The sequence below is a fragment of the Echiichthys vipera genome (genome assembly GCF_963691815.1).
Source record: "Echiichthys vipera genome assembly, chromosome: 9".
Classification (NCBI taxonomy): domain Eukaryota; kingdom Metazoa; phylum Chordata; class Actinopteri; order Perciformes; family Trachinidae; genus Echiichthys; species Echiichthys vipera.
This window is the reverse complement of record NC_139834.1, coordinates 10,724,065-10,750,726: the sequence shown is the minus strand read 5'-3', so window position 1 is coordinate 10,750,726 and position 26,662 is coordinate 10,724,065. Positions and strand designations below refer to the sequence as shown.

The window sequence follows — 26,662 nt, the reverse complement described above, 5'->3', positions numbered from 1 at the left end:
AAATAATAATTTGAGAGATTTTAAGCTTGATATTTACCCTTGCATGCTGTGTGACAAACACTGAAACCACACAATGGGTCCACACTGATTTGGGTAGAAATAATCAGGATAATTATGCAGTGAGGAATATCTACACTGCAAGATAGAAAGTAGTACCATTAATGCACCTCTAAGTTCGTTCACTAGGTTCCCCTTATAGTTATTGTTATAGGGGCTCTTTTGTAATCTCATGAATAGTGTGATACAGTGGGAAGTGATCCAAAGCCACAACTTGGATACGTCTTCCTTTCAAAACATGTCCAATGTCCCGACATGCTTTTGAGTCTTGCTGGTTCCTTACATTTAACCTGATACGTCCCATCACTGTTCCTCAGCAGGTTCGGACATGAAAGACTGAGAGGCTCAGAGAGTGAACGTAGGGTCGTGCTTCCTGATTTCCAGAAGGAGGTGTTCTCTGTCACTGAGGGCCTGGGTGAGAGCAGCTTGGACATCGGAGAGCTGGGACTCCATGGTTTGGCTCTGTAACGGATTATTGGATTGGTTAGCTCCAGCTAATACACGCTTTGGCAAGGTGCTAAACGGCAAGTGGGCGGATATCAGATTCTGCCAGACAGCAACAGGTGTAATTACAATACCATTACACAATCTTAGTACTGACACATCTCTGCGTATCTTAGAGCTGACCGGTAACAGGACACCAGTATTACAGCTGAATTTTGGACAGACAGAAGCTTACTGCAGATTTAAACACTAGTAGAACCTGTCAATCTAACTCAGCCGAGGTTTGAATATCTTGACCTGACCCTGTGAAAGTACCATAAATTATACAGAGCAACACACAGCCTCATGTTGATTTGACACTGTCATACACATTACAATACTAAACAAAGAGGTCCTTTTGTTTGTTGGATCCCTCGGCTGTGACTAGGGTACAGACAGCTATAACCACCACTGAGGTCATGTGCTCTGTATTTTGGGGGAGGTTTTTGCAACCTGCTACTATGTGTAGCTTTTTGAGTGTGGAAATAGTCTGCAGGATAATAAACGGTGACTGCATACTCTTATTTTCAAATTGAGGTTCTCAAATCTAGTATATTATACCCTGTGAGGCAGGTGTCACAAACTGATCCAGTAAAGGGCCGCTGTGGCTGCAGGCTTTCATTCTAACCAAGCAAGAAAACACCTGACTAGACTTATTCAACCAACTGAATCGCCTTCACACAGTTGGATTTGTTGGATCAGGTGTGTTCTTGCTTGGTTGGAATGAAAACCTGCATGTATTTAACCTCTCACAAGGCCGACGATGTCACTGTAACCCTTTGTGCTCCAAGTGCCAACGACCATCGATGGGCACTTGGAGAACAAAGGGTTCCAGTGACATCATCGGCCTTGTGAGAGGTTAAGTACCTGGATCTCCACACCAGTTAGTTGGACCAGTCCCAGCCCGGTCAGATGCGTACATGAAGTGATGAAGCCTCTTGGATGAGAGGTGAAACATCTTCCTAGAAAAAGGACAAACGTCCAGTTGCTTTCGACTGAAATTGCTTTGCATAACTAAGCTGCATATATACAGTACAAAACTGCTTGGTCTCGCCTACCTCAATCTGCTGTTGCGCAGAGCCGGAATGGTTTGGGTTGTCCAGGACAGCCCCAGGAACACCTGCGGAGGCCTTAGGGTCTGTACCTTCAGCTGTAATCAAAAAGGAAACGGTTTCTGTTCATTTTTCTGAACAACAGATGTTGTAAGATGGAATATTTGTGGTTATACGGTTCATGATCCTGCTGATATGTGGGTGCATCCACAATACTGACAAGTTTTTTAAAAAGTTTTTTTTTTGCTTACCTTTGAGCCTCATGATGCCATCTTCACTGCGCTCAAGAAGCAGCTGATCTACTATGAAGGAGGTTGGGACAGGCTGAGGGGCTGTAGGGTAGATTTTAGAGCTATCGTCCTAAAAGAAACACAAGAGATCCTGACAATTAACCACATACATAAACACTGGCTACCAATTATTGTTTACAGTAGTCCTTTTAATGTGGAAGTTACAAGTCTGCCCAAAGCTTTTATACGATTTACTTTTTTTCAGCAGGATAATCCACTTCAAATTCCTGGAGTCCTGAGTTTATATATACTAAAAACATATAAAACAAAAGTGTGTTTTTTATGAGTGGATTGTCCTCAAAAGCCTGATTTTTGTGTGAGAAAAAGATGCTCATATCCAAGCTGTGTAAAGCATTGAGACTAAAATCATATAATATAAATCATATACAATCATATACACAATAATGTAAAAAGCAGTGACCTAAAATCCAGACAGTATCAACAACCCACCTTGATCGTGATGGTGATGTTGCTCATGTGTAACTTCATTGGCTGACCATCAACACTGAACTCGTCTTCCAGAAAAGGACCAATGTTGGTCACTGTGGAGGCTAACAACTCTGCCTTGCAGTCTTGCACTCTCACGTCCAGGAAGCCCAAAGACTCAGCCAGCGCAGCGTGTCGGGATGCAGATGGACCCATTTCTGCTCGCATGCACATTACTGGAGAGCCCCTGGTACACTTCCTATCCTGCTTCTGGACTGGTCCTCCTGAAGTTGCAGAAATAAAGGAGAAGGTACATTTGTAGGCCCTGTGGGCACTTTACACTGCAAAAAACTTCCAGCATGCTTTCCATATGGTAAATTGATCAGGTTCCTTATTTGAGCTAAGATAATGTGCTGACATGTAGTGAATATATTCTGACTTAGAGGCCTTCATACAACATAAGACGATGATTAAAAAAATGCTTATCTCATTATTGTCATTACTCTGTTATTTTTTTTGTTTGAAATTGCCAATATTAGATATAAATCAAATCTTGGGTGATACGGAGGGACTTTTTTATTAGTTTTTACTTTTTAAAAAAAAAATCTCATTCATAGTTTCGCATCATCACGCTCTACAGAAATCCCCCAGCAAAACGATGCTCTGTTGTGCGGGGTCTTCTGCTACAGGGACAGGCCAAACACTGTTTATCTGAACACAATGCCCACACTTCCATTACACAGACCTGGATTTAAATGGCTAAAGTATATCTTTAAACCTATCCAAAATACTTATATACCTTGTACAAGGCCAGCCAGCAGGTCCGATACCCTGATGTTGCCCATCTGTACAGGGCTCAGATTCTGGGCCTCTACAGCCACAATTTGGTCTTCTCCCTTCACTTCCATGGTACAAGCTGTTCCACTCAGGATCAGAAGCAACACTGAAGACTGTAAGTCACATTTAAAAGTTTGAATTAACTATTGAGCATAAGATTTTAATTATTCTTTGAGATATTATTGTGATAAGGAAAACTCCACTGATAAATTCAATCAGTACACAGAGAGAAGTAACCTACCATATCCTGAGATACGTCCTCGATACTCTGGGACAGAGAGCTGCTGAGGTCTGCCGATGAACCTCCTTCTGTCCCAGGAGCGGGGCTGCCTCGACTGTGGTTGGGACGCATGGACTCCATACCTGATTCTGGAAACACAATACAAACTTGTAGTAGATGTCACCTGTGTAATTTAGAGAAATGTTTTAGGGAACTTTTCAAGCACCTGAGTCCATGAGAACAACAAAATTGTCGCTGATATCGCTATCCACAGAGAGATTTTCGTCAGGCAGGCTGCCATCCAAGATGGCACTATCAAAGGAATGCTGGGAAGGCGACTGCTTCATGGATTGGTGGCGCAGGCTGGCAGCCAGAGAGGGGGAGGACTCTTCTGGACGCTGGACCTGTTCCCTATGAAAACACACACACACACACGTTAAGGGGCAGCCAGTAAAAACATGTTGTGCACAGTATGGGTTCCAGACACACAAACTCTATTATGTTGCCAGCAGCACAGCAGGAGAGCACTAGCACTTACTTTGCCTGAGGACTGAACAATTTGCTCATCCCTGAGCCACGACTCAGCATGCTAAAGGCGTCCTTTGTGATTGAAAACGCCCCTTTGGTCAGGTCCAGTGAGGCACTAAAGGCATCTTTGGTCACATCCTTGGTGACGTTAATGGCGCTTGACAGCTCTCCCTCCAGGCTAAAGTTGGACGGTTCACGGGAGAGTACAGGTGAGAGTTGAGGTGAGAGGACCGAGGTGTCCTCCTGTGTTGTCAAACCATTCCCTTCTTCCTCCACAGCCTCATATGCCTCCTCCACCACCCCGTCTTGTTCATCCTGATCAAATGCAGTGGCAGTATTGGTGGAGATGCCGTTTTCTAACCCACTGTCCTCCAGGATTGCAGAGTGATGAGTGGGGGAGATGTCAGAGTCTGTCATACTGGGGCTGTCGGTCTCTGGTGTGTGGGGGACTTCTTCCTCTGGCTCTGTGCACACTGGTGGCAAGAGTAGACCCACTTCTGCAGAGTCCACCAGTAGGGCAAGACACACTGTAGTAGGTTTAGTCTTCTGCCCGTGAGCGTGCTTAACATCTCGTAGATCCCGGCCCAACTCTGCCCCCAACCGAGCCATGGCATCCTTCATCCTCAGCAGGGCAACATACTGGTAATGGTTGAGCCACATCTTCACCGGAGTGATGGTGTGGACCAAGAAGTGAATAGAGGCAAGTGAAGCCTCTTCATGCTCCAAAGGAGGGAAATGGGCTCTGCTGGGACTGGAGGCAGAAGACGATCCATTTTTAATGGGCTGACACATCCACACAGACATGGCGAAGGGCTCAACAAAAGGTTGGGTTCTGCCTTTGGGAAATCGGCGAGCTCCATCAAAACCTAGGGTCACACGAGACAGACTGAGAGACCAAACATCCTGGGATCGTAACTGCTTTCTGTCCAGAAGTTGAGGCTCCATCTCTTGAGAGTGCTGGTGGAAGGTGGAGGGGATGGGGTGGAAGGCACTCTGGTCTCTGGGGTAGGGGCACGGAGGTGTGTGCTGGAAGAAACGGCAGCTGGCGAACTTGTCAAGGGTGCTGTTGAGGTCAGCTCTGGAGCCATGAGGGCAGAGGCGGGTGTTGCTGAGAACCATCTGGGGTACAATAACAGCGAGGGATTGTGGACGCTCCGGATGGTCTAATATTGAAGAATCCAAGGGGATTATTAACTATAGAAAGGACAAACAGTGAAACCAACCATCAATTTACAGACGTTAGTTAGAAATGCAACAAAAATGCGCTACACAAATATAAGTAAAACATTTGTGTATTCACCTTGAGCTGAGCTGCATCCATGCGGATGTCTACATGCTCTTCAGCTCGGCTGCTGTCTTGCAAATGGTAGAAAGCTTTGACCTGTTCCAAGGTGTGCAGCAGACCCCTGGAAAACAGATTGATCCACAGCACACTGGCTGGGTCTACACAGAGCTGGAGGCCATTCAGCTGGGCATACAGGTTTGAAGTGGGCACTGGAGGAAAGAAAAAAGGTGAGAGACACTGGTACAGGATAATCACATGTCATAATTTGAAACTATGGCAGGACCAATGTGAATATTAAAGTTGTACTCTATGAGATTTTCATCTATTTGTCTTTAAAGTTATTACCTATCAAAGAGTGTGTCAAAACAATAGTGATTGTTCATACGAGCCACTAACGAAAGCACTTCTACTTGCCTTTTTACCGAGTATTATAATATCTGTGTCCTCTCTAGATGTAGAGAGGTGAATGTGTTCAATAAAGTTTACAAAGCAAAAATAAATAAATAAAAATAAATAGTCAACACACATAGTGACGGTGAATGTGACAAGATGGAGGGCTCTGAAAGAACAGGCTCAACTGCAGTTACATCTTACTGCCAAAGCGGCCACTAGAAACAAAGTATCTCAATACTTATAGAGTACAACTTTAACAAGCAATTAAGAAATAATAAAGTTTCAGAATATTGCTGAAACTGCCAAACACACATGAATTAAAAAAAATATGTGCAAATTAAGTTTCTGTCATGTAAATTTAAAACGACAGAAGCACACAAACAGGTCTGCAATACACTGCATCTCACTGAATAAAGAAGGTAGGTTATGCTTCTGAAGAAATTTTAGGACACAATATGTGAGTAAAGCAGATATACATTGCTCATGCAAAATCTAAACTTAAAATAGAATAAAAACAGTTATGGTAAAATATGTTTGCATGATACCTGAAAAACTGGGGTTGTCAGGAAAGTAGTATTCGGTGAACTGCAGATGCACTGCTGGTATGTTGTCTGGCAAACCCAGAGCTTTACGGTTGCAGGATAATAAAGACCGGGTCTTCTTGTTTTGACGGCCTCTCGTAGACACCTGAATGTAAATGTGTAGGTGGTTAGAACAGTGGTGGTGATTCAGCATTTATCTGCTTCATTCAAGACACAATAACAAACAAAGAAAAGGGACTCAACAATCAAACAAATATACAAATACATAACGTTGCACATAACAGAACTAAACCACCTGAGTTATAATCAGTGACTTCCTGTCGTAAAAGGTGGAGAGAGAGAATTTCCCCAGGGTGCCTCTTGTTCTCTCAAATGAGGAACTACAAGTGTCTTAAACTTAAAATAGTCCTGGAGGTTAAACTCTTTCATGCAGAAAAGTGTGAAATGTCCAAAGTGAAATTGCAGAACTAGCCTGAGAGTGGGCAGGGGGGTTTCTCAGTCCCAGATGAAAGGCACTCGAGCAGCCAAGTGAAGGGACTTATTCTATTCTTATTGACACTAAACAAATAATTTTGCTTTAAACTTCAGGAATTATTACAAAGTTTTTTTTGTAAGGATGGCAATAGTTACATGTATTGTAAAAGCTCCCCAGAATGGCAAGTTGATACATCAGATGCCATTTGTTACCAATGGCACAGTAGCGATAACTGAGAGACCCAAGTACCCCCTCATCCACCGGCCATATGATCTCTTTCACAGCCATTGCCAGGTTGACTTTTACCCCTACTCGCATTCAGTGTAAAGTCGCCCGCTGATTGGATAATATAAAACCGTATTAAAAACGGTACTTCATATCAAAATGGTTGCCAACCGCTTCACTAGACCATTGATTCTATGTCAAAACTTGATTGGGTCCGACCAGCCGGGTTTGGACTGAGCTGTAATTTTCCTTAATGGAGACCTTATTATATGAAAAATTAATATAGAAATTTGACTATAATTCAATTGAATTCAATTTTATTTACAGTGCCAACTCATAACAAAAGTTATCTCAAGACACTTTACATATAGAGTAGGTAAAGACCACACTATGATTCATGATTTACAGAAACCCAACAATTCCCCCATGAGCAGCTACAAGTCGCACTATCGTTAATAGAAATAGTAATAATTATTATGACTGACTGCAGTTGCTTAAAGCAGTAATACTTAATATATTGGTTCAGTATACTTAGTATACTGGTTCAGGCCCAAAACTGCTGCTGTGGTTCCGGCTCGGGTTGGGCTTGGACAGAAACTATGTGCTTCCATGTCTTTTTTATTAACTTATCAGTGTATCTTATTTAATCTAATCTTTCTTTTATTGTCCACAATTTGTCTTTGGCTTCATCGCATATAACCACATAAAATACCACAATAACACACATTAAATAAATAACATGTCATTCAATATACAAAGAAAGAGTAAAACACGCACACAACTGTAACAATTATGTCATGAATGCATTCCACAGTAGCTCTAGGTGAGTGGTGGCATCTAAGAATATAATTGTATGTGTCATTTGAGATGATAAGTAAATTTCATGATTATAAACTACTATTTCTCAATATTAATACCATCCGTGACTTTTTCACTGGTAACATTTTTAAAATTTTTTGGAGGTACAGTCTGACTGCTTCCACTGAAGAACAGAAGTCCTGCCGTCCACTTATTGAAATAAGGCTTCTGTTCGAGCAGATAAATCAAATCAGTTGATCATTAAAGCTTGCCTGGTGAATGTCCAAGTCATCTATCCTGATCACCACACAGCTGGATCGCAGCCTCTTCAGTGATGACCCGGAAGGAGCTGTGACAGAGTTCCTGCTGGAAGCCTGCTCAGTGTTAGAGGAGCTTGTCTTCGGACTAGATTGTCCATCTAAGGTATGTGCATGGGAGAAAAAACACTTTGTCACAAGCAGAAATTATTCACTTTTGGAAGAGCGAGTCTGCTTCCTAGATCACAACACTGATAAAAGAAACATTTTTGCCGATTAGGATTTGTGTCTTTCTTATCATAAAAATGTTGCTGTTACTGAGCAATGTGTTGAGTTGTATGGGGGATGAGGTCATAGTTTCATTGCTGCTACTGTCTGGTATTTTATTGTGTGAAGGTTGTTTTGATGAGATCTGTGTTTCGCTGCCACAAAATAAATAGATTCCTGTAACAAGACATACAGTACTCGAACTCTGAGCTCATACCTTGAACTGTCTTTGCAGAGGAATTCTTGGTTGGCTGGGGCACCTCAGTTTGTGGCCCAGGGAACCCAGAAGCCTCTGCTCTCCTCTGGTATTCCTGCAGCAGTTTCCCAGCCCACTGGGCCTGAGTCTCCATGGCTCCACTGTGGCGTTCCCAGTGTCGACATCCATCAGCTGTATAAGAGCAGCAGCAAAAAGGTAGCCATGAATCAGCAACCACTCTAGGCTGAAAAAACAATTTCCTTTGAAGAAAACCTGATGCACAGTTTGTTTTTCAGCTCACGTCTTGTAGAGCCCCTTTCACACATATACTGAAAATCTGAAATGATTGAAACATTACCCAGAGGAGCTGTATGTGAGAATGCTAGCAGAGCCCTAGTAAAAAAGTCTGTATAATGTTCATTGGGCTCAAAGTGTGTGTGTGTGTGTGTGTGTGTGTATGTGTGTATGTGTGTATGTGTGTGTGTGTGTGTGTGTGTGTGTGTGTGTGTGTGTGTGTGTGTGTGTGTGTGTGTGTGTGTGTGTGTGTGTGTGTGTGTGTGTGTGTGTGTGTGTGCGTGCGTGCGTGCGTGCGTGCGTGCGTGCGTGCGTGCGTGCGTGCGTGTGTGTTGGGGAAACCAGAGGAAAACAAACATCCAAGGGTGTAGAAGAAGGGTGATTTGCTCAAAGATGCCCATGAAAATGTCTAACTGGAGGGACACGGTTGTTTTTGACCAAATTAACAACCGGCTGCCTCCTGCACGCTCTACCCTATCCAAGTACCCCTCGCCTAAATCAAACAGTATTTCCAGAGTGAGAATGCGTCTGACACGGACAACCTCCTGTTGTGTGCTACATGTGTGAAAGGGAAACTCCAGAGCGACTGATTCATTGGACATTGTCCGGAGTTCTTATGAGAAAAAGGCTTATGTCACAGTTTTATGTTTAAGTTTGCTTATTTTTTATTATCTTTGTGTGTATCGTGCTGTAAATGTGTCCTCTGCACTGTGTGTAAGCCTACTGAGAGCTCCAGAGAGCAGGAAGAATTCCAACAAACACACTTTTCAAAGCTGGATGCGTGGTTAAATATAGAAGCAGTATATAAAGTTGTACTGTGTTGATATATGCATCCTCTTTTTCAGTTAATGTTCATTTCAAATACCGTCATTCTTAATTAAACAGAATAGCAAAATAAACCTTTTTTCTGTGTTTAATTGACCATGATTAAAATCCACCTCTACCCTTCAGGAATTCCACAAAGAATAATGGCACTGGGCACACTCTCCCAGGCCATTATTCTGCTTGAGTAGTAATCCTCCTAACAGCTAGTCCTGAATGAATGCTGTGGTTAAAGTGGAAGCAGGACAGAGCCTCTGGGTGAACTGTTGTAAAATAGTCAGAGAAAGGGACCAGTCGTCAAACTCACCAGGTCTGTGGACAGGATAGTAATCAAAACCCAGCTTCCTGAATGTCAGCTGCATCGCACCTTGCAAGCCCGGTGGTGGAGTGTCATCTGTGCAATATCACATGATAGCAGTTAAATACCAGCTTGACAGTAATTATCCTTCAAATGCTTAGCAATTTACTGTATTTAAGGGATTACATTGAGCAAACAATCGTGGCTTTATGCTGAAGTAAAATACCATAAATGGTCAGTTATTTCCAACTAACCTTCATCCATTGAAGAACTGTCGTTGCATATGTGTAAGTCCAAGCGGGATATGAAGGTGTGGTAGGAGGACTCCTTGACATCATAGAGATCAAAGTATTGACTGCTGGGGGTGCCAGTGGGGACGGGCGGGGGCTCTGTCCAAAGGTTGTGGAGGCCAGGCGATGGAGGAGCAGTCTAAAACAAAGAGGACATCAAACATCCTAATTGCCAAGAGGATTTGATAAAGAAAGCATTTCTTGCAGCAAATACCACAGCAAACTGGATCTATAATGTATACAAAACATATCGAACATGAGTCAGCTAATGTTGAGTCTTTGTGTCGTCATAACAAGAAACAGAATAGACTTTACAACTGCAAACTAATCTGGAATCTCTCTTTGAAACTGTGAAAAAATACTGAGCATGTTCTATTCATAGCAAGATAACTTTATTTATATACACAGCTGAGAAAACCAGCTGCTGGTGTGGACCTTTCACGTAGTACTGCATCACATTTCTGGTTAGACCATACGTTTTCTTTTGAAAGACATTTGAACTCTTCATATTTGTAGTGATTGACAATGGCACAAAAAAAGAGTTGGGATAAAATCCGGTTACATGTAAAATAGTCTGTACTTTTAAAGCCTTTTAAAGTTAGAATTCTGACATAAACTCAGATCTCGTATTTTTCACATGTAGCCCTAATTATCTTTTGTACTGTATTATGGATTGTGTTTTTATATTTTTGTGTGTATTAATATTGACATTTTCTTTTTTACAATCGTGGACTGTTTTATAATAATATTCTTGAGTGATTTTTATAGACACCTATGGCTTTTACTTGTATTTTGGGTTCCTTACAGCTTCATATTTTATTAAGTTGATAAAATTATATATCAGACTTGTAGCTGAGTTTGAGCTAAAAAAAAAAGAGATACCATCCATGTGGGGTACATTTAAAAGGTGCAAAACAAAAACACAAAGATGAGCAGGAAGGAGGCAGAACCTGTAAGGACTCAGCAGTCCTGCTCTTCCTTTGCTGGGCAGACTTCTCCATGGCCTCACTGAGAGATTTGGCGTAATGGATGATGGCTTTGAGCTGAGAGTCCGTCAGCACCCACAACAGGTCATCCAGAATGAAAAGCAGCTTGGATGCCAGCACATTACAGTCCTTTATCTAGATAGAACAATGAAGAATTACACTTGACTTGTGACAGGGAGTTTGCAATTTAGATGAGGTCAAGTTTGTGATTTTCAACCAGTTCCATAACAGAATAGTAAAGGAATGGTCGCAACATGGTCTTACTCTGCGTTTGAGAGCGATGCGAATGCGCCCCTGGTTGGTGATGAGACGTAATGGGGTGCTACCAAGGTCCTGGTCATCTTTTTCAATGGCATCTGCTTCGATTCGTAGACTCTGCCAGTTTATTTCTTTGAATGTCAAAACCTGATTGAAACAATAAAGCTATCAAACCATGCATTCAAGCTGTGATTAAACACTAAAAACACTAAGAGACAAAAAAAACACCGACACTTATATCATTGTGGTATCGGTGTGGTATCAGTGTGACAAGGTTAATTGGTTTTATTACACACAGAAAAAGAAAAGGCAACAGACGCATTTCTTTTAACTGGATTACAAGACCTCATTCTGAAATGTTGTTCATCTCAATATAGTCCCAGTAGCTAATGAAAACCACAACGACTGGCTTGATTAAGTGATTTACTGCAGGCTGAGCACACACAGTTTCTCTTGAAATACACTGGGCACTACGCACAACTTCCAGGCAGAGCAGTGTAAAAGCTGGGTGAGGAGGGGGATACAAATGTGCTGCACTGTACCTCTCCTCTTTTTGGGTCAGTGACACGGGTGTAGCGGAGGTCACTTCGTTGCCATTTGGGGTTCAGGCTGTTGCCTTGTAACTGCCAGAGCTCGAAGGAGGCGTGAAAGGCACGAGCCTGCACTTTGATGGTGATGGAGTTGATCCTTACAGACATGCCTTCCACCACTTTCTCTGCAAAGCCGTACTCGCTGTGAACATGCAATGTAAACATGAGCAAAGGACATGTTCACCATACACATGGGATGTAGTAGTTGTATACACAGATTTATTGACTTAACACAAGATTTATGCAGGCTTACCTCTGGCCTGCTGTAATAGCTATAGGAGAGGGGCCATTAGGTGGACGTGGCTCTTCACACGTCCTCATTTCTACCTCTACCTTATCCAAGAACTACAAAAAAACAGGAGACTGCAATACTCAGAATACAATTGTGTAAGGACAAATAGAGAGGTAACCTAACATTTATGTATGATAACGGGACAGGGAGTGAAACTTACAATAAAAAAGCAAAAATAACAGGGCACTACTAGAGCCAAAAACAACCTGATGGGAGAAGCTTAGTGTTGCAGTAATGTTTGAGAACTCAGGAAAAGGACAGAAATAGAATCATTCTTACCAGACAGATGGGGCTTGTTTTCAACTTTGTCCATTGTATCTAAAAAGACAGGACAGCAAGGTCCACAGAGTCAGTCACAAACACATGCCACAGCATTCTGCACTGTTTATCATTCACTGTGAACATCAAGCTCTTGCAACGTGACGCTGTAATATTTGGATTCATACTGCCATTTCTGCTCAACAAATCAAATTGCTATTTATTAAACTATTTTTGCAAGTAAGACGGTGTGCAGTTATTAGTAATTATTACCATATTATTACTGGATGAACTAAAACAAGAGGAAGTTGGAAATAACCCATGAATCCCTTTTTACATAATAAAGGGCATAAAAAGGAAGTACATGAAGTACATAAAAATTGCCTTTATTGCTGACATTTAAAAATATAATGAATATTAAAAGGCTAAAAATATTACATAAAAGCCGGCCTATAAACATGATATTTCACATGTGGATGGCTGGAATGCATGGATGGTTTCTGCTGACAGGATTGCTTTGATTTAAATGGTTTTCATAACTTTAAAAGGCGCATTACTGAGGCATGGTTGCGTTAACATACTTAAAAGGAGAATACTGTCATAGAAAGCACCAAGGCTTTTGCTGTGTTTGACAACATCTTGGGCTAATGAATCACAATGGCTAATCATTTCTGCATTTACATTTACAAGACCCTTGTCAGGAATTTCCATTTTATCTGCATTTAGCTTCAGACTGTCTTGAGCCTTTAAGTAATGCTAAAGCAGTACTGCAAGTAGTGAGCTTTCGGTGATTATTGTTAGATGCCACAGAGGAGGAGGAGTGGATTATTCACATAGCAATGAAGGCAAATGTTGTGCCTGTAAATGCCTGTAGATGATCAACTGTAGCATATAGCTGGACAAATGGCACTGACCCCTGACCCAAAACATCATCCTAGATTCTGTTACCAACACTTGAACTTTAAACTTGAAGACAAGATCGAGAAAGGTTTAAGGCAATTACTGACATTTCTGATATTGACAGAAATTCGTTTTTGGAGAAACACCACCAGCAGTCAGGGAAAACACAATGGAGTGAATAACACAAATAATGGAGACACAAATGGGCCATTCCAGTGACACTCCCACACTGCCGCCCAACCTTGCACTTATCCCAGCACCACCTGGTTTGGTGTGAATGCAGCCTAAAACTCTGCAGCACATGCCAGCAGCTTTATTAAGCTGTACTTGGGCGAAGATGTTCTTTGAGCTAAATGCAAAGGCTTGCATGCTAACAATAACTAAGCACTTATTAAATTATGCTCACAATAACAAGCAGAAGGTGTAATGTTTATCAACTTAGTTTAGCTTGATAACATGTCGATTAACAAAATACAGCTGAGGATGAAGGGAATGTTTTTACATTTTTAGTAAAAGAAAAGAAAAGAAAAGAAAAAAGCCACCAAAGCCAAAGGTGCATCCTCTGTTGACCATGAATGTACAAAGACTTGTATGACAATCCATCCAATATTTGTTGGGCTTTTTTCAGTTTGGATCCAAGTGATGACTCAAAAATGATTGAAGCATTACTTTATAAGAGGAATCAAGTGATAAAAAAGCATAGCATAGACAAAGACATTATACATTATACATATACAGTATATAGAACAAATGCATTTCCAGTAAACAGTTAATAATGTAGAGTCACTAGTCACTCTGTTGACTGGTGGAAACACCACAAACTCATTAAGTTTAAAAGAGACTGCTACATATATCACAAAACAAGTCTGACTGAATACCATGGAAAATATCTAAAATACCATTAGCAAAGCTGTAAAAGATATTGTGTTTTGGGTTTGGATATATCAGTCAGTAAAAGCATCATACAGTACAGCTGCAAGCATTACACATATATAATATTATATGTAATAGTGTCCTACAATGTTTGAAAAATGTTTGCTTCCTACTTTAAATCTACCTTTGAACTCAAGGAGCAATTGAGGTTCGAGAGGTTAAATATTAATGTAATGTCTAGAATACACTTGAATAACAGCATGAATATTATTTTTGAATTGTGTTTTTAAACAAATTGCCTTAAACATGTAGTATTATTAGGATTTCCTGGGAGCACAAACCATTTGTCCTGACAGCTCAATGCACACCAGCCAGTTTATCTCAGGATCACTCTAGCCTCTGGCCTTTTGTGTCCCTCTGAATCATGGCTGGCCTCTCTATTACCAATAACCAGTGCTAGTCTGAAGGATCATAACATGCAGTGCTTATCTCCATGGTAATGCTACTGCTCATTTCCCCTACAACTCTACAGACTCAGAATTTCAAAAGCTCTTTGGCTCTTTGTTTAGTATGAAAATGAACTATGAGACCAAAATGACATGAATGGTGTTGTTTTTCTGTACCAGCCTTGTGTTTCAATAGTTTTCTTAGAAAAGGGAGAGAGCCTCACTTGTCAGAACAGCTACACGATCAGGTTTGACTAGTCGTAACATACCCTGATGGCGGCTTTGTTGCAGTAGACCCGAGTGACAGCCAGCCAGGTAGGCAGGTCAAGCATGTTCTGTAGAACCTCTTCATCGAGCTCGAGGTTGGAAAGCTGCCCTTCCCCCTTCAACGTACTCAGATTGATCTTGTCTGGGGAGAGATTCTTGGTGAACCTGAGGAAAGGAGGTCAGATAAAAAGTTACAAAAAATGTGGAGGAGGCTTCTAATTATTTAACTAAGGGAAACACCTGACATCATCAGTATACAGCACAGATGGACTGGGAGACATAAATAAACACAGTTTAACCATGCAGCTTGGCAAAGATGTTTTTGAAATAGTGCTACTGAATGAGTTATCCTGAGACACTGTTGTAGCCTCCTTACTAGAGCCACACAGCTTTACTCCCCATCTAGGTTAACCTCTCCGAGGGTGCTAATGTTGTGAGCTCCATAAGGAAAAGGCTACAGCAACTCATACACTGTCTATACTATAAACCCACACCGAGTGAAGCAGTAATCAGAGCAAATCAATTTATTAAGTATTTTAATTTCCCATCCACCACATGACTGAACAATGTTCTGGCGAATCCCCATAACATTTCACACATCAACCAAAAGAGTGGAGTTATCTTGCTTGACATTTAGTCTGCTGCTTTTTGAACAGCCTGTGGCGCACAGTTTGGTTTACATTAGATAAACTGATGAGACGACATGTGAATTTGGTCCAATTTGTCAAAACATTTGGCACTGTTTGGCCTGACACCATGCTGCTGTACCTGATAAGCCAGTCAGAGCTTAATATTCCCTTTGACACTGAGCAACAGAATAACGGCTCTTCATGTTTAATTTCATTTCATAATAACTCCCACACTCTTCGAGGGCCTTTAATGAGTCATGCTTGAGCTGTAGAGCTGGTTCACATGTCTGAAAATACAGCTAGGGCTGTACTGTTGCCGTTTGGATTTGCAGACTATAAATAAGTGATTGGATGGTATTCAAAATTACGAGCTACATTATAGTAAAGACTACTGAAAAGTGCTGCTATTATTTGTAAAATTGGCAACATAGACCAATTAATCAGATTAGCATGGTTCAAAGAATACAAAAATCCCAGAGCTTATCAGAGGCAAGAAAGAAGTCAAACTTTGCCAAAAGCACAAATGTTTGGTTTCACAATTAAACAATAACAAGCCTGTTCTTAGATAATTAGGCCTAACACAAAAGAATCCCCCTTCAAGTGGTCAATTTAAAAACAATCCCTCCGTTGTCTAAGAAGTCCACTGGAAGAACGTTTTACGCTCAGTTTGTATGCTTACAGCTAAACATACAGTGGCCATCAAGCCATCAAAAAGAATGCATTGCAGGTTTGTCTGGTATAAAATTGATGGGCTGAAATAACCACAGGGTTATAAGAACATGGCTACAATACATCAGTTACATACAGTAAGACATATTGAAGAGAAGCTACAATCTAAGATCAAGCTATGGTAAGCAACATTAACATGCTTGCATGTTTATCGACCAAGTATGTGTCCACTGTGTCCTATCTGGTGCAAATAATTGTTTGAATTATTCAGTGACAGAGACAATAGAAGGGAGAAGATTACAAGCCATTCAAAAAACCCTCTGATTAGCATACACCTATTGTCCAGTCTCATGCTAAACTTTAGCTTTTGCTCCCATCCGGCTGGGGTAAGAGAGACCTTTTAAACACATTGCTCTTGCGCCCAGATAAATTTCTTAATAAATATCAGCAGTGCCAAACTGACAGCAACATAAAATACAAAATGATCCGGCACAATAAAAGCTTGGAAAAGGAGGGGAAATAGCAGGCTCTGTCTCATGAACAGCATTATCACGTGTAAAGGAAGTAAGACAGGTGTAGAAAGCATGCTGCAGCCAGATCTGGAGAGGACTCTGATGCTGACTATTTGTCTATGTAGCAGGGTGCCAGTGTGAATAAATGTAGGAAAAAGAATACAGTGATCAGACTAAAAACACAGGTGCATTATTGACTATTCTGAGTTAGAGCTAGAGAAAGCATTGTAGCAACCAGATAGGTGGATAGATAGAGATAGAGCTTGTTCACATTTCCATTGTAAAGTTACAGTTTAATTAGGGCCCTAGATCAAGTGACATAAACAGACAAAGTAAACAGTGTGTAACAGTGAGTAAGTGTAATGTTCATTGATTTAAATACCTGCTTTCTAAAGCAAGTATTAAAGGCAATCGGTAGCATATAATGAGAAGAGAAGTGTCATTTAAAATGATACACCTGATTCCTCCTGTAAACCAGGTGCTTTCAAGATTCATTGATGATATTGATGGGATCTGCGTATTTTGTAATAACGAAATTTTTGTATTTTGTATTTTTTTATGACAAGAAGGACTATGATTGGAAAGAAAATGTATATTTTAAACCTATTTATTTTACATGGAAAATTCTTCATTCACAAATGCAAAAGAACTAAAAAGAAACCACAAATACAAAAAAATATATAATATTGAAAACATTACATTGACTCAAAAATAGTAGAGCAATGGAAACAACGGGAATTTGTAAATCCTTCCATATTTTACTTTAATGTTTTTTGTCCTAGTACCCCTATGTGCATACTTCTGTCTTCTTCTGATCTTGTCTATTTTCTGTATTTTTTTTTGGTGTGAAAACAAATGTATGGTGAAAACGTGATGAAATAAAGATGAGACAGTATCAACAACACATATGCACACAGCTGGGAAAGTACTGTGGCTAACGTTATTGGTCTGGTTGAGGTTGAACTGACATGCTGCGTTCACTGTCAAGTCTCCTACCGTTATTCTCATGTGGCTGTTCCAAATGAAGCTAGTTGGTAACCAAAGTGGAAACCAATGTAGCTAGCCTACATAGCAGAGACTAGCGGACTAACGTCTGCTGTGTTGTAGGCAGTCACGTTAAAAAAAACATCATTCAGCTGGGCTAACAGGGCTAACACAAAGCCAAAGATGACACTTACCTTGACAAATGTTTCAAAATTTGCTTTTTAATAATTCCGGCCATTTCTGCAAGCGGTTCGTGCCCTTACAGAAACAGCAGGTCCCCCCTCTGAATTAAACTAACGTTAACGTTAGCTACCAGGCACCTCTATGTTGTACACAGCCCGGGCGGTGTGCATCTTTTTAACCGCTGCTGCACAGCACATCCGAGTTGCTACCTCGCTAAACACCAGATAGTCAGCAACTGACCCCCCCCCCCTTCTCTCTCTCTCTCTCTCTCTCTCTCTCTCTGTCTCTCTCTCTCTCTCTGTGTCTCTCTCTCTCTCTCTCTCTCTCTCTCTCTCTCTCTCTCTCTCTCTCTCTCTCTCTCTCTCTCTCTCTCTCTCTCTCTCTCTCTCTCTCTCTCTCTCTCTCTCTCTCTCTCTCTCTCTCTCTCTCTCTCTCTCTCTCTCTCTCTCTCTCTCTCTCTCTCTCTCTCTCTCTCTCTAACTCTAACGACACAATGGCGCCATCTGCCTGACGCGGAGAGGAGCGCAATCCCACCAATCATGACTAAATATTTAATTGCGGTTCAACTCAAAATCAAAAATGACACTGTGTGCAGCGGTTACAGCAAAGTGATGGTTGTGTTTTACAATGTGTGTGTTGTTTAATCAGGTTGTCTGGATGTATTTTAAATAACCATCAAATATTTAAAAAAAGATATATGCCAGAAAATATAGAGTACAAACAAAACAAGTGGTGCATGTAGTGCAGTGTGCAGTTAATTCTCTCTGGGTTAATTCAGTCAGACCCAACACAATAAACTTACAAGAAACCATGACCACAGTTAAACAAATATTATGTCAGACAAACAACAGTGGTGAGTTATAAGCCATCAGATAATAATCTCCAAGGGGAATGAAAAATAGTAATAAACTGGCAACTTGGTTTCATTCATGCATCAGTTTATTGGAAAATATAATGAATTAAAGTTTAAGTCACACATGCATTTTAAAATAATGCAAAAAAAGCTTTTACTCTTCCGACCTGAAATGACATAAATCATGCATGACACTGAAGAAACCAAAAAAAATAACAGCATATGACAACATTAGATCTGTGTGGACTGATGATGAGAAGGCTGTAATCTCTCTCAAATTAATACATGGCACAAACATAAATGGGACAGTTCCATCAAATTTTCTACATTGTTTTCCATTGTTTGGGATTTAACCGTGCAGTGGTTTAATGGCCACCGAGTGAATAGTAAGAACCACCAGTTTCTAAGAGCTAATTAATATTTGCATAACAGAAGCATTTTCTTTTGCCTGTTTTTTTTAAGTTAATTTGATTAAAATGTGCACTGTGGTTGAGGGTAACTTGGAGGCAGCAGGAGTAAATCTGCTAGGGCCCAATAACAATATTTGATGGTGACTTTTTGCAATAGTTATTTTAATATTTTGTAAATTTAGCACAATTAAAGTGGATTCAAAACACATATATACACGTCAACAAGGCAAGATAAATGATAGGGCTACTTTTAACAGAAAGTAAAAACAACAAAATAATTAATACAAATGAAATCAACAGATGACAAGGTAAAAAAAGACATTTAAGAGACAAAAATACAAAAATAAAATAAATAAAAAGACAGAAAAATAGTTTAAATAAATAAAAAGAGCCCATTGTTAGAGCAAAAAGAACTGCTGATATATAGTGATGTATGATAGGATGGTATTGTTGATATATTATTACATCGACATCATTTTAATAACTATACGCCTAGCATGAAAATGAAAATCAGATGGAGCTGTGTGTTTTATTTTCTCCCCCAGGCCTTGTGGCTCACAGGAGAGACACACAACACAATCATGTGACATGCGCACTCGGCCCTGTTGTTGAGTTTGTTATGACAAGTCGAGGCCTCGGACTAAATTAGGAGTGAAGCCCCGTGTGTGTCTCTGTCCCGGAGCGCGAATCCGCGATGGAGGGCATGGACCTGGACCTGGACCTGGATCAGGAACTCATGCAGAAATTCAGCTGCATGGGTACAACAGACAAAGATATCCTAATATCGGAATTTCAGAGGCTCCTCGGGTTTCAGCTCAACCCCGCCGGATGCGCCTTCTTTCTGGACATGACCAACTGGTGAGCTCGGGGACTCGTGTGGGCCTGCTGTCTGGTTTAATGTTAGATAACACATACATGCTTTAAACCCAGCGGTTCAATGTATATTTCGTCGGTAAAACAGGGTAAAGGAAATCATAAGACGTGTTATCCCTCATTGTGACAGAGTGTTAGCGTTTACGTCAGCTAACGACGTTGTAGTAACGTATGTAGCGTTAGCTGAGTCACCGTGTCTCCCGACTTTTGATTGCATGTCAGGGACACAGTGGAGCTTAGCGGGTGGTGCGATACAAATGCTTACACGATAAATAAAGAAGTCAATAAAGTAGTTCGCATAATAGAATAAAAATAAAGTAAAAAGACAGTACATCAAAGTATGTGTACGTTTTTCGTGGTGTGTTCAGTTTGCGGAGGAGTTGTAAGTTAGTCACCACCTCTATGCAAAGCTAGGTAACAACCAGGTGGCTACAACTAGTCACTGAACGAAACGGATCATTTAAAAGTTTATGACGGTTTTTGTCACAGTCTGTTTATGGCAAATTATTTTGAAATGAAATAGCTAGACTGGATATGTATTGCATGTATCTGTTATTCAGTTCTTCCTGGTCATAATGAACATTTAAGATATCCATAGCATCATTCTTACTAGTACAAATTACGGCACTTTTGCTATTCATGTGTATTGGGCTTTCAGTTCTAGATATATCTATATATACACAAATACATTTTAGCTAGCAAAAATGTCATTACGGTGATATCTCAATTTATCATTCTAAATAGTAAGAATTCAATTTTGACCAGGAGAAATGGTAATCATGGATATCTTAAATGTGATTACAGATAGGCGTGTGATTTCATTAAAGGTTGAAACCGCTTGCCCCACAGTCAAGATGTTTAAACGTTAACTATGTCTGTCACTTCTTGACGACAACCATAGTGGGGGTTGCTAACGTTACGGTTTATGACGTAACCTTCCAACGTTGCCGAGGGTCGCTCAAAGCTCACGCAGTAATTGTGCAAAGCTTGGTGATTCTTCCCCTGACTGTGCCTGAACAAACATGTATTAATATGTATTTTTTTGACGTGCTGAGAATACTTCTAAAACTGCAGTTTGCATTACATTTTTGGGGGGGACTTTAAAATGAGATGGAAGATTTAGAAAATGAAACTGGTAAGGAATGTGTCAGGGACGGGGAAGGTCATATTGAAGTCTTTCCTTAAATAAATCTTTCTGCGCATATGCAGCAATATTAAGCCAGTGCGGGCCTATGGAAGACAGCACAGTGTCTATGGGCAATGCAGACTGTAGTAGTAACACGTGACACCGTGTAATAGCTCCTCTGCAAAGGGCTTTCTAAAAATAAAAACTGCTGGTTTATGGATGGCCAGCATGTCACGGGAAGCGCCCATTCGCATTCTCTCTTGTCTGCAGACATCTCACTTGTTTGCCACGATATATGCATTTGAAACAGTCACAAAAATGCATCAAAATGATATGAAAATTCAAACATTGCAGGAGAAAAATGTCACTATCTCGCGTTGAATACATTTATTGTTTTGTCAGGGACCCAGCTTTAGTGCCAGGCCCCTTTAGGATTCTTCTTTTATTGGTCTTGTAAAATGTGGGCACATTTAAAGTAAAGTTAAACTGTTTTTTTTATTTTTATTTTACTTACTTTATTACAACTACAGCTTTCATGGTGTTTTGAGAGCATACAGATATATTTGTTTAGGGCGGAAACAATTCATTGATATTGTTTGTCAAATGTCAGAATCACAATTAGAATCAGGTTTATTGGCAAGTAAGAAATGTGCCTTGGTGTTTTGATGCATAACAATAAACACAGCAAGAGGAAAGGGAATAAAAAAAGCTTTGTAAAAGTCAACAAACATAAATAGATAGAACAAAAGAATTACTATTACAAATTATGGAGAACAATATATTGTTTTTTTTTATTAAAGTTTGTGCAGTAATGTGCAAAAATATTGACCAGTGAATGTCAAGATCACAGTGTGCAATGTGTAATGTACTGAGATATATTCCTGTTGGTTGGAAGAACACGCAATTTGAAGAAGTCTCGTTAGGCTTGATGAAATTGTGACGGGTATTTTTCACTATTTAACCAAATTGTTGATTGGTTGTTTTATTGATAAATGATCAAAACATAATGTAAATAATACTTAGCTGCAACCCTAGATATGATTTTGTGTAATGCTTACAAAATAACTCCTTTTATCTGAATGAAAAAGATGAAAAACATTTTTCTGGATGTACGTTCTTTGCAAATTGTTGTTAAATCATGCGGTTTCCCCAGCACAAATCAAATGTCATACTGCAGTGTATATCTGTATTGACCACTTGGATTTCTGCTTTGTGTTGTCCCAGGAATTTACAAGCAGCCATTGGAGCCTACTACGACTTTGAGAGTCCCAACATCAGTGCACCGTGCATGTCCTTTGTGAGAGATGTGACAATTGGTGAGGGCGAATCAGTTCCACCAGATACGCCATTCACAAAAACCTGGAGAGTACAGAACACAGGTTAGTCTGCTGGAATAATAGTTATAATAATAATAATAATGATATAGATCACAGAGCTGGCACCAGGCCTCGTAAATGAGAAATAATTACACTTGCATGTAATGCCCGTTTTCTGTGTGTCTTCCAGGTGCAGAGTCATGGCCTCCTGGGGTTTGTTTGAAGTATGTTGGAGGAGATCAGTTTGGTCATGTAAACATGGTGATGGTGCGGTCTCTAAACCCTCAGGAAATAGCTGATGTTAGTGTGCAGATGCAGAGCCCTGCGACTCCTGGCATGTACCAGGGCCAGTGGAGAATGTGCACAGCCACCGGCCTTTTCTTTGGAGGTGAGGACAGAAAACTTCACACTACAGACAAGCCTTAATTGTTGTTTTCAGTACATCTGTCCATAAACAGACTGAAAAGTAAATTAGTCGATGGACAGTATCAAAGTTATTCATCGTTTAGTCCTTTTCCAGCAAATATACAAACATTCACTGGTTCCAGCTTCTCAAAAGTGAGGATTTGCTATTTTGTTTCTTTTTTATTTTTTTTATTTTTTTTACATCATTGTAAAGCTAGTTGAAGATGTCACATTGGCCTTTCTAACGTTTCTAACTGCAAGAATAATCCTCAGTTTAATAATAAAAATCATTTTTTTCGTACTGAGCTGCTGACATGCAAATCTTCAGCCAAGAACTCTAGTTAGCAGCAGGAGGCAACAGCCATTACTGAAGATAAATTGCAAGATAACTTTGCATGCAATTACTTCAGTGAAAACTATTAAAAGATGAAATGGCGGTTATGTCAGAACACACAAATTAAGTTAAGAATCTTTCATTTAATTGATATTTGTCCTCCTGCAAGTTCAGTATGTTTGATGGATCCCAACAGGAAGTCCCTCAAGACCTGCCTACTAAAAAATTAATCAGCAGAGGGATACTCAATTAAAATGAAACTTGGCCTTAATATTTCATATATTCGTAATGATGATTCTTGGCTTCATGAGAAAAGAATTGCATACCTGGAGCACTTTAAATCTTCGAGGATATCTTGGGTGTGTGGTCCAGCTTCATTTTACATGCTTTAGAGGCCAATTGGGATTTTCAGGCCATAATCTTTTGGTAGGATGTCAATTCAAGGTAGTTTTAACATTATACATGCAGGTACAAGTTGTAGGACTGTTGTAGTGGCTTTGTATATCATAAGATGCCATTTGTTTCTGACAGATGTCATTTGGGTGATCCTGAGTGTGGAGGTCGGAGGCCTCCTTGGCGTCACACAGCAGCTTTCCTCTTTCCAAGCCGAGTTTAACACCCAGCCTAACCGCAGCCTGGAAGGGGACTACAACCCATTCGCCTCACCAGAGAAGAGCAAGTGCCCCAACAGCAACAACAACAGCCTCCATGATGCCAGCGATCATATGGTCGCAGAGGAACATTGGCAGGGAAGCCCCAACGAGCTGCAGCAAGATCAGAATGGACTCTCACACAACTCTGTGGATATAGTAGCAAACAGTCTACAAAGCAATCTATCAGTAGTCTCTTGTAACCAGGTAAGAGATAACTTTTATCCACTGCATATGTGTGAATTCCACACTGACGTTTCAGACAGTGGAAGTTTACACTTCTGTCTTTGTTTTGTCTCATTCAGCCATTTCCTTACACATCACTCTGCCCTCCTATCTGTTTTTGAATCATTGTTCTTCCTTACAGGGTATACAGGAGCCCTATCCCTTTGGGCACTCTTAAATCACGGGACTTGTCACAGTGAAGCAGCACTAAACCTCTGGAGTCTGTCACACCAATAAGAGAAAGAAGAGGCTTTATCAGTAGCTGGTTCAGTGTGTGGAATTTCAAAAACACTTTATGCAAAAGCCAGCTACATTTTCAGAAACCAGAAGCCAACGCTCCTGACGTGCAGCTCAACCAACATCCCACAAGCCACTGTATGCACGTGTGAATGCTAAGTTAAAATATGAGTGCTATGAGTCTTTTGAGTGATAACTTTTTTCTTCTTTCTTTTTCTTCTTTCTTTTTTAGTTGTCAGAGTGCAGTTGAAACAATGATGACAGGAGTGTGTATTTGTGAAATGGTGTGTATATGTGCGTGTGCATTGTGCGACCTGAGAGACTTTGGAGGAAAAGCCATTTATTTTGCCAACTGATTCTCCAGTTTCTGCTCTGATTCTTACTATATTAATCGGGTTTCTGGAACTGTTAAAATCTAGAAATATAGGCATCCCTGAAACAAACCATTGATATCATTATTTCACTTTTATCCTTATTTTTAACATACACATTTAAGAGAAGGGGAACAGCCACATGCTTCAGAAATATATCTGAAGCTCATTCAACATGGCTTGTGCATTATGAGCAATTATTTCTATGCTGTCATAGTACCTGCTATTTTAAATGCAATGCTGTTGTCTCCACTGGAGGGAGTCAGCCATTACTCTAACAAACAAGATAAGACCAGCGCTGAAAAACAGAACTCTCATTTGCAGCATAGCTCCTTTGATTTGTTCACATTTAGTTTTCATTATTGTACAGAAACATTGCGGAGCCAACAATTTTATCATGCCTTCTATAGTCAGATGTGAAGGTCATGGATAATAATTTGCATATACACATCTATGAAATATTAGAAGAATATTAGCAGAATATTAATTCTTAGTAAAAATACAGTATTAAAGATTTCCCATTATTTCCTGAAACCAAGATTTAGTTTGTTTTACATGCTTGTATTAAAAGATAAAATGATTAATGCACACTATGACATCAGAAATTGAATTCAAGCCATATAAACCGTAAAAACCCAACTTCACATTATGAAATGTGTCACCCTGCCCTGATTTTTCGTTTTAAAGGGTTGCTTTTATTATATTAAGTTGAATGTATTTGATGAATGTAGAAGAAATTCATGTTTTTTGTAAACATATTAATTTACCCAAAGATTTCAACATTGTATATTTGCATCGAACCGGTCATTTTATTAGTGTAATTATTGTTCTGAATATTCCTGTCCGTTGTTAAAATTATGCTTAGGGGGTCCCACTTTAGAGTCTACAAATGTTTTTCACTGGTCATTAGTGAATCTTAAACACATTCGATACTGTTTGATGATTTCAGATGCAGTAAACCTACAAGTATATGACAGACTCTTGTGTTGTCTTGAAGAATTGCTGCAGATTTACTTGCACTAACGGGCTGATCTATGCACTGAGTTATGGGACCTCCATGACGAGGCCTGTGAGACCATGACCTTTCTCCCACACAAGTACAGTTAAGTCCTGAAGGGTTTATCGACTCTGTGATTTTATCTTGAAATCCACAGCCAGTGTGTAAGACCCCCTCATCGGGTAAACACCCTTTTCATTAAGGCACTATCTGTAAGCCCCGGGGTTTCTGAGCTTTAACAACACGACGATACCAGCCAATACTACATGTCATGTGGATCTTTTACAGTGTACCTGTGCAAAATGTTAATGATAAATGTCTCTCCCTGCCATCAACGGTATTTGCTGTCAATGCCAATTCATCAAGTGTGTTTTCTTCTTAGTAGAATATCTCTGAGGTTTCCGCTGGCCAGGTTGCAGAATGAATCAGTTGGCATTCGACTCATACAACAGTACATTTATGAGAGTGAGGAAGTGCAAACAGATGAAAACTTTTTTTTCCTGTATGTTTGAAGAATGTTTGTATGATTAAATTATCACTGAAAACTAAAGTATTGGGCTTTGTGTCGTTCATTTACAATTTCCAGGACTAAAACCTCAGTTATGAGTTTACTCAGATTTGATCACCAGCTTTTATATTTTGACAGCTGTGTTTTCCTCTCTCCACATACTCAGGTATGGTTAGATTTTTTTAATTTCCAGGACTTTATATTCCCTTCAACACAACATCCAATAAATCCTACTCAGTTTTCTTGTTAACTTTTAAATATACAGTAGCAAATTGCTATTAATCTGTGCTATGAATATTTGTATGCTTTCACTGTAGTAGTGTAGTCATGCATTTATCAGGGGCTTTAAGGAGTTTTTAGGGGGTCTATTTTAAGGATAAAGAAACATTTAAATTAACATTAAAAAGCATCAAACCACTGCATAATTAAATACGTGATTCTACCCACTGGTGTCAGGAAGAACTTGAGATGCTTT

General features: G+C 40.0%; 2 protein-coding genes across 2 annotated transcripts; one reads left to right on the top strand and one right to left on the bottom strand.

Moving 5' to 3' along the window:
• Positions 1-339: 339 nt before the first annotated feature.
• bltp3a (bridge-like lipid transfer protein family member 3A) lies at positions 340-18,024 on the bottom strand. Its single transcript, XM_083919757.1, has 21 exons — positions 17,894-18,024; positions 14,908-15,070; positions 12,441-12,479; positions 12,123-12,214; positions 11,822-12,011; positions 11,286-11,426; positions 10,986-11,156; positions 10,000-10,174; positions 9,755-9,841; positions 8,353-8,523; positions 7,884-8,029; positions 6,117-6,258; positions 5,194-5,387; positions 3,904-5,087; positions 3,592-3,776; positions 3,387-3,514; positions 3,108-3,258; positions 2,333-2,592; positions 1,844-1,952; positions 1,599-1,690; positions 340-519 (listed from the first exon to the last, which is right to left on the bottom strand). Exons 1-21 carry the CDS (start codon positions 17,935-17,937, stop codon positions 403-405), a joined length of 3,981 nt encoding a protein of 1,326 aa, XP_083775883.1. The 5' UTR covers positions 17,938-18,024; the 3' UTR covers positions 340-402.
• A 1,739-nt stretch (positions 18,025-19,763) lies between these two features.
• On the top strand, positions 19,764-26,229 carry LOC310951383 (protein ILRUN-like). The gene is made up of 5 exons (XM_083919581.1): positions 19,764-20,003; positions 22,369-22,523; positions 22,651-22,848; positions 23,731-24,056; positions 24,217-26,229. Exons 1-5 carry the CDS (start codon positions 19,840-19,842, stop codon positions 24,250-24,252), a joined length of 879 nt encoding a protein of 292 aa, XP_083775707.1. The 5' UTR covers positions 19,764-19,839; the 3' UTR covers positions 24,253-26,229.
• Positions 26,230-26,662: the final 433 nt, after the last annotated feature.